This window comes from Vigna radiata, chromosome 8 (genome assembly GCF_000741045.1).
Source record: "Vigna radiata var. radiata cultivar VC1973A chromosome 8, Vradiata_ver6, whole genome shotgun sequence".
In the NCBI taxonomy this organism is placed as follows: domain Eukaryota; kingdom Viridiplantae; phylum Streptophyta; class Magnoliopsida; order Fabales; family Fabaceae; genus Vigna; species Vigna radiata.
The window spans coordinates 20,977,820-20,986,788 of record NC_028358.1 but is presented as its reverse complement, the minus strand read 5'-3'; the positions used below and the strand labels follow the sequence as shown (position 1 = coordinate 20,986,788).

Genomic DNA, 8,969 nt, shown 5'->3' with positions numbered 1-8,969 from the left:
TCCTAGATACTAGATTATGTATTATTAAAAATAATTACATAAATTGTATTAAATTAAGTTTTCTAGAGCTTAATTCTATATGGATATTTAGAATTGAGGTAATACTATACTATAAGAAGAAACATTTAAAAAAAATTGCAACATGTTGACAAAAGAAGATGTTGGATATTCTTCTTCCTAAAGTTCATTTTGATGATGATTCTAAGCCCAAAGATGGAATAAAAGTCAAGGAATAGTCCAAAGACTTGTATTTTGTTTGTTGTAATGTTTTGTCTTTGTAATGTCTTTATAATACTCTTGTAATAGTTGTTACTATTTTAGGCTATGTCTAAAGAGTCACAAAGTAGTAACATTCAAACACTTGAAGGACAAAACATTTTTTTTTTAAATATACATGGTGATAATCGATTATTAAATTATTTTTGAAAAACAGAGATGTTGTTATAAATGGTTTTCTTATTCTTGTTGTTATAGTTAATAATGTGCCAGAAGTTAAGTTCTTTTCACAATGGATTGCGAATGAAAATAGAAGAGCTCAATGTGATGCTAAAGTTATAAATATTATTTCATATGCTTTAACCTTTTGATGAGTTTTACATGATCTCTATATTCAAGAGTGCTTAGGAGTTGTCGGAAACTTTAAGAATAACTCATAAAGGAAGAAATGATGTTAAACACTTAAGAAATAGCTCAATGATTCAAGAATACAAGATGTTACGGATGCAACAAGGGGAAAACTGTTAAGACAAGATCACTTATAAGACTGAACTATGTAAATGTCCTCATATGTTTAGAAGTTTAACAAACAATAATAAACGAAATGAGCATATGATAATGTTATCATTAGCAAATCAATAAAATTCAAATATAAATGGTTTGTGAAATTGATTTATACCTTAAGAAAAGCCTTAGTAAAAACACCAATGTTTGAATAGGCGCACCATTATATTGTTTCCCTATTTAATGTGTTAATGAGAGTCTTGTAGAATGGATTAGTGCTATACATTGCTAGGTGATGATCAAACAAGCTCTCAATATATCTTGTTAGATGAAAGTGTTAAAAGATGTTTTTGGAAAGAAAGCCAAAAGTCCTAAACGATGATCCAAAAACTTCTATTGAAATACACCTTGCTAAACGTGTTGTTGAACAAAACAAAAACAACTCAAAGAAGCGTTTACATAGGCTATACGATACCATATGCCAAAAGATCTACTTCATGCAACGATAAAGCCTTCATCAACTACTTGGTATCTTAGTGAAAAGCTTAAACGATCAAATCCTACCTAAATAGTAGAAAACGTAAAAAGAACTATGTTGTTATGAACAAGCATTAAATGTCATTAAATGTTGAACGTTTAAAAACAACAAAAGTAATAAGAGAAAGGACATATCTACTCTACTCTGTGTAGATTGTCTATTACATGAATCCACATGCTTCATCCTATACAAATAAAAAGTGGATGTTAGAAACAAAGAAGACATTCACGAAATGTTTTCCTCATCAAAAGTTGTACCAGAAAAATCATGCTACTGACTTTTGTCAAAGTACTAAAAAAGTAAGTTTTCTTTGACATGTTGACTTTAACCAACGACTGCTACATACGACAAGACTGAGACACTAGTGCAAAAACAACGTATAACGTCATGCGTTCAACGTCGAACCACTAAATAGCCCACGTTTAAAATGACCGGTGACATTTTTGTAAATAAATGCAATTATTAAACACCGTTTATAATTGTAATTCGACGTAAAATGATATAAAACGTTGAATGCCCCAACATTAGACGCTAAAAGGTTAATGAATTCAATAAAAACTTGAGCGGGAGATTGAAAATTCATTCACTTTATCTTAGCGTGCAAGACCATTTTCTCTTCTCAAATAAAAACTTAATCTTTCTTTCATTTGATACAAATGCATGTTAATTAACTACTTTATGTATGATTTTAGTTTTTCTTGACCGATTATTTTCGTGTTCTTGTCCTTCATAGACGCATTCTGCTTTCTCTCTCATGGGTGACGATACTTTATTCCAATGAACCCACCTTTTGAAGGTTAGTTTTCGTTTTGAAAAACTTATTTGTTGAACTTGTTTGTTGTTTTTTTTTAACTTTTTTATAGTTGTTGTTTGATTGAACTTGTTTGTCGTTGTTGTTTGGTTGAACTTGTTTGTTGTTGTTTGATTGAACTTGTTTGTTGTTGGTTATTGTTGTTTGTTGTTGATCAAAGTTCACGCTTTATAAAATACCAAAAACTGAAATTTGTTATTTTTCTGCTTTTCAGATCTTGTAGAGTTGTTAAAAAGGATCACAATTAATTTTAAAAAAGAAATTATTAACGTCGAATATTGACAAAATTCGACGTTAAGTTAACGTCATATATTGATAAAATTCGACATTAATTTAACGTCGAATTTTTTAAAATTTGACGTCAATTTGACATCTCCTGATATGACATCGTTCGCGAATTCGTTGTTATAAGCCCAAAATATTCGATGTTGTATGTGATTTTTGTACTAGTGAGATTACTCGAAGATCAAAGCAAAGCTCTATCTAATAGATATATTTTTGAGAAATCTTTAAATAGAAGATCATTCAAAAAGAGATTCAAGATAATAGAATATAGAGAAAAGGCTCAAGAGAACAACATCAAGAAAAAGCTTAAAGTACATAAACTCAAAAGAGAATATCTTAGAAAGAAAAGAAAATATCAAGCAAGAAAACTCTTTCAAGCTTCATTCACATATAAGCTTATTGTTGGAAAAAGAGAGAAGAGAGAAAAATTCTTTGAGTCTATTAGATTGAATTGTGTTGCACACATATCCTCTTTACAAGAGTTATCGTCTAGAGACATGTAATCAATCTTTTGATTGTAAATTCTAAAGAGAATTCAAAAACTTTACACTTAACTCAGTGGAGTTAAATGGTAGCTAGATAGGTTTGTCAAGTGGAAACCAAGAGTGGGTTAAACTCAACTAGACAACATATTTGGATTGTCTAGGGATACCAGGTGTGGTGAAGAATATTGAGGAACTAGGAGTCGGTGATACTCAGTTCTAGTCAGAATAACGAGGGTTACTTGGCGTGACTAGGTGATATTAAGAGTGGTGAGAATACTCAGTAAAATATTGTTGATGATTATAATGAAATCCTCTAAGGTCTTAAAGAAGATTGGACGTAGCTCGGCGGAACGAACCAATATAAAAATAATTGTGCATTTATTGCTCTATTTTTTACTAAACGCTTTTCTTATATATCCTATAGTTACGTATTACATTAACAACTACAAAAACTATTGTTACCAAACACCTTTTTTTTTTTATTAAGAGATAGTTTTATCAAAACACTACAATAAACTCATTTAAAGGATTGAAAAATATTTGTTTAAAGAACTTGTAGTTTGAATTGAATTTTCAAGTCGAGAATTTAACAACTTACATAAAACTTTTTAATGCTCGACATAGTTGTTAAACTATATCCTTTGCAAAAGTTTTCTTATAACACTACTCAACCTCCCTTCTAGAGTTTATCCAACTATTTCAGTTGGTGTCAGAGCTAACCTCACGAGGTTAGTTCTTGACAAGACTCGATGAAATGATCCTGAGACATGGAATACGAAGGCTACACCGTCAAACGCCCTCCTTTATTCAAAGGAGAGAAGTGTGATTACTAGAAACAAAGAATGATTGCATTCTTTGAATTATGCCAGATTGATATGTGAGACGTTGTTGACCTAATTTTCTAATTATTTAAATGGGATTTACTAACTTATGTAACTTTTAAAGTGTATCAAGTTTTAGTTGATAAAAAATTTCAATTTGTAAAAAAATGACATACTTTAAACACAAATATTTTAATAATTTTTATTTTTAATTTAAAATAAAAAATAACAAAAAATCATAAATTATTCAAATACTCTTAACTTTACAACTTACAATTCATGTAAGAGTGTTTTTGTAAACTAAAATTTAATACACTTACATAAGTTAACAAATCCTTGTTTAAATATATATAATTATTAAAAAGAAACAATCGAAATTTTCTTTCGTGTAATAGAAAAATGTATATCTTATATAGTTTAAATTATTTTAAATTTTTTCTAATTTTCGCCTTTGTTCCATTTTAAAAACTGTATTTATCGTCTCATTTGAATTATTATTTTTTATGTGTTTTTCTTTTACTATTTATTTCTTGGATAATCTATTTCTTACCTCGAACACTTTACGGCTTTTTCTGTTTTCTAAGTAAAGTTTCAGGACTAAACTAAAGATGCTCTGCTCTTAGTACAATAAATTTAAGATTAGAAGTTGACAATTGAAAAGGGATTTTGAGGTCGACAATTGAGACAGAGAAGCATTATAATTCATATCAATTTTCGAAATGATAAAAAAGAATAGACGTTGACATAGCATAGCATGTTCTCTCAAATGTACTTTTTATTATTTGAGTGAAATTAATGGATTTTATTGAATTGATAGTGAAGCTTATTAAATGGAAAATGAAACACATACTATCATTCACTATGTACATCTATTAACTCAAATCATAAATAATGCGTAGAAATATGTATCAAATGTGTTCTTATTATTGAAGGGTCAAATAAATAAATTTTCCATAACAAACTAAAAAGTAATAAATATTTCATCACAAAAGTCCATATTTAAAAGTGACTTTTAGGGCAAAAATCAGTATATCAATTAAAAGGATCAGAATTACTTTTTTTTTTCCTAACAAAAGTGATTAATTATGAGAAAACCTAGCTATCAGTTTACAACTTGGAGGAATCTGCCTATATTTTTTTATTGAACTTCTGTGTCATACGCGGTTTTAATTTTTCCCTGTTTCTTTTGTTCCATGATATATTCATTTTCTTATCATAGTTCACTCATGTATATAGTACCCTGACCCACCAAAAAGAATAGAACAATCACAGAAATATATATATATATATATATATATATATATATATATATATATATATATATATATATATATATATATATTGTCTAAGAAAAAGTTACATACGAAACAAGCTTGTAAAGAAACATCTCAGTTGTAAAAAGTAGAGGTAAACATACTAAGATAAAAATTAAAATGCAGAGTACCATATGCACTTGCGTAACCACCATAGATTTGTTGTCTTGAGAGACACGAGCAGTTATTACAATTAACATATAAATATACGTTCATGTTAACCAGATTATAAACTGGAGATATGATCATCCTGATACATCTAAATTACAGTGATAATTATTGCATCATATTAATATACACATACACGTATATATAATATATATATATATATATATATATATATATATATATATATATATATATATATATATATATATATATATATATATATATATATATATATTATATATACGTGTATGTGTATATTAATATGATGCAATAATTATCACTGTAATTTAGATGTATCAGGATGATCATATCTCCAGTTTATAATCTGGTTAACATGAACGTATATTTATATGTTAATTGTAATAACTGCTCGTGTCTCTCAAGACAACAAATCTATGGTGGTTACGCAAGTGCATATGGTACTCTGCATTTTAATTTTTATCTTAGTATGTTTACCTCTACTTTTTACAACTGAGATGTTTCTTTACAAGCTTGTTTCGTATGTAACTTTTTCTTAGACAATATATATATATATATATATATATATATATATATATATATATATATATATATATATATATATATATATTTCTGTGATTGTTCTATTCTTTTTGGTNATATATATATATATATATATATATATATATATATATATATATATATATATATATATATATATATATATATTATAAAATTGTTGTTACTTGTGTATGATGAGGTAGCAATCTAGGAATTGGCAGAGGCACCTCCCTTGATTGAAAGAGGAGAACCACAGAGAGAGGTATTCTCACTTCTGGAGTTAAGAAATACCACAATAACTGTAATGTCATCATGGATGTGCCTCCTCATCCCTTGCTCAATCTTTTGGAGGTCAGAAAGCCTCATTTCACACTTCTTAGCAGCTTCTCTAAGTGCAGCTTTCACAAGTCTTCTGGCAATTCCCTGTTACATGAAACAAGTGCATTGAAATCACCATAGTTAGAAACAGAAAGGAAAGAGAACAATGTAATCTTGTTTGGATATGAAGAACTAATGGAAGCTTACGTTTGGTGGGTTGTTGTTGACTATGTTAACAGCCTCTTGGTTTGTAATATGCTCCCATAAACCATCAGAAGCAAATATGAGAAATTGATCATCTGGATGGAGTGTGTGGGATGATGTTGATGGCTCACAACTAAGAATTGGCCTGAAGAATGTTTCTGCGAGCCTATATTTTGCTGGTAGAGGATCCCTGTTGAATTCTGCTTTCTTCAGATATGCGTCCCCGATGGATCGTGAAACCTGCCATAACCAGTTATTTTAACATCATATTCTATGTGTAAATTAAATGGTTCTGAGTAATTAGCAGTCATATCTTGTGTAGTGGAAGCAATAACTCCTAAGAAATCATGTATAGTTGTCTTTGTTTTCTTTGCTGAAAAACATTTGAGCATGGAACTTAAAATCTTCCAGTGACATAAAGAAATATACTAGATCTACCAAATGTATACCTGTATGAGGCCTTTCACACGCCAAACGTTTTGTCTCAATACCACGATTTGTGAATCAAAAGGGTGCTTTGAGCGAAGTTCATCTCTCACTGTTTCTTGGTTAACATTGTGTTCTGTAGATAATTGAATAGCTTCTGTTTCCCTTGTTGCTCTTTCTACTCTTCCTAACACCACCCGGGAGTCTCCAGAATTTGCAATATATATCATTCCATTGCAAATTACCCCCACCAAGCAACAAGTTCCCGTAGATGCAATCTGAGGCTTACTCAGCCACTGTTTCTTCACAAGAGACAGAAAACTCTCCTCTGTTGCTGAATATGCCCTTTTGATAACATGTTCTGACACACCTTGATGTTCAGCTGCAAGCCCTGGATCACACATAAAATGGATTCAGTGAAGTGACAAACTGAAATACATGATAAAATGATGGTAACAGACAAAGTGGCTTGGCTTCCTTATTTTTGAATCTGCATAAAACAAGATCTAGAGAAACAATATTATGAATGAATTTGAATCCATATGTTAAGAATAAAGAATTGAAGCATACTTTTGAGATTGCAGAAGAGATTGTCACTGACAAACTGTGAGGCCTCGTTTCCACCATGGCCATCGTAGACACCTATAAACGTCCCTTGAGGGCCCGAGGGGTTGGAACTCAAAGGTCCAGATTCAAGTTCACTTCGATCCTCTAATGAACTATTTGCCTGAACTACAGCCATTGAGAATTCCCCATAAAGATGGCTTCCCAAATCCTTGTACCATAGAAGTCCATCAACTCTCCCACTCCCATCTCCTTCATCACCATCAGCAATTGGTTTCCAACAGGATCTAACCATCATTTGGCTACCCCTTTGTTTTACAAAACCTTATGTTTCACATACACACCCAAGTGATCCAGAAATTGAACAAACACCAAGTTCTTCTTGATTTTGCTTGTAGCACACGACCTCAGTTTTATATATACGCGTCTGCAGAAGCGGATAAAATTGGATAAGAACAAAATTGAGATAAAGGCAAAAAAGGTATGGGAAGAACTTGCTGAGAAATGTACCTTGGAAAGTGAAAACAAATAGTTTCTCATGCAAGAAGAAAAATACGGAGGCGTATAGGTACTTTGTACCTTGAATCCTAGTTGAATGCGTTTGGAGTTCAAAAGTGTGGCATGATTCAGAAACAAATTTAGCTGTAAAAGCACATAAAGATTTAATGACAGAGTTGGTTTGTGATCTCAGTGGGCAAAGAGAGGAATAGATATGAGAAGGATTTGGAGGTTTATGGCAGAAGATCGTAAGAGAAGTAGGTGTCAGACGAGATCTAAGATCAGGAGGGGAAGAGAGATTTAATAAACAGCATAGTCTGACATTGCTGTTCTTGTCCTTTTATTTGTCCCTTGTAATTAATGTTTATGTGGCCTAGTGGGTTTCTAAACTTCTTTATTTCATGGCTGAGATTTTGAGTTCCATCATCTTTTTCAGCAATAATCCTAAGTTTATAGACAACTATGTTCGTATAACACTTCCACTTTCCAATCTTTTGGGTTAACGTTAACGTCATCCTTTTCCCCTGGTTTAATTTTCGTGATAATCAAACACTTTATTACATTTTCAGTTTATGACCGACAAGGTTCTGTGATCCTCTTGCATTCTTGTAATTTCCTTTTAATCAATATTTTTTGGACATTAAGTTTTTTAAAAAATTAAGCAATTGTTTTATAATGTTCGAATTTGGAGGAAAACTTAAAACCGATTCGTGTAAATAAGTGTTTTAAAATGAAGAAAGTGAAAACTAATTAGTCTCTAACACTGTTCTTTGATTTAAATTTTAGGCTCAAATGTCTACTGTGTTATGGTCAAACGCATTTTTAAGTTCTTAAAACATTATTCACGATTGTTTTTTACATGACAAATTTAAATAGAAATGGAAAACAAAGTAATTACCACTTATCCTATGAATTTCTTTCACAACAAAAAGTGAAATGTCATCCTTATTCTAGTTGTGTAAGGATAAATAAAACTACTACATACAATTTGTGTCATTAATCACCAGACCTTGTAGATATTTCATTACTGAAACGTCAAAACAAACTAACATATTTATTACGGGTTAAATGTCTGTTTAAAATAATATCTTTGTTATTTACTTTTTAATTATCCTCTATTTGTTCGAATAATTTGTTCTTTAATTCATTGTGTATTTGTTAAATATATTTCGATGTTTAAATCAGCTTATATTTGATTGTTTAAGTAGTTAAAGTTATAATAAATACATAGTAAAAGTTTTTACAACTATACTTTTTACCTGTATTTATAGTTTTTTCATAAGCTTTTGATTAGGGTCC

The 8,969-nt window shown here is 30.3% G+C and overlaps 1 protein-coding gene across 2 annotated transcripts; it reads right to left on the bottom strand.

Annotated features, from left to right (window-relative positions):
• Positions 1–5,839: 5,839 nt before the first annotated feature.
• On the bottom strand, positions 5,840–8,069 carry LOC106770802 (probable protein phosphatase 2C 38). 2 transcript variants are annotated; one of them, XM_014656609.2, is made up of 5 exons: positions 7,683–8,069; positions 7,179–7,599; positions 6,632–6,999; positions 6,186–6,422; positions 5,840–6,083 (listed from the first exon to the last, which is right to left on the bottom strand). In XM_014656609.2, the coding sequence occupies exons 2-5, from the start codon at positions 7,468–7,470 to the stop codon at positions 5,868–5,870; spliced, it is 1,113 nt and encodes a 370-aa protein (XP_014512095.1). In that variant the 5' UTR covers positions 7,471–7,599; positions 7,683–8,069; the 3' UTR covers positions 5,840–5,867. The 2 variants fall into 2 exon arrangements, with proteins under 2 accessions (XP_014512095.1, XP_014512096.1); XM_014656610.2 differs by having other exon boundaries at positions 7,752–8,069.
• Between the last annotated feature and the right edge of the window lie 900 nt (positions 8,070–8,969).

Excerpts from the sequence above, each read along its gene's own strand:
- LOC106770802 (XM_014656609.2), bottom strand. The coding sequence starts at position 7,470 with ATGATGGTTAGATCCTGTTGGAAACCAATTGCTGATGGTGATGAAGGA. Across the intron at positions 7,000-7,178 it reads TCTCTTCTGCAATCTCAAAA|GGCTTGCAGCTGAACATCAA; the intron begins GTATGCTTCAAT and ends TGTGTGATCCAG. Across the intron at positions 6,423-6,631 it reads GTGTGAAAGGCCTCATACAG|GTTTCACGATCCATCGGGGA; the intron begins GTATACATTTGG and ends TGGTTATGGCAG.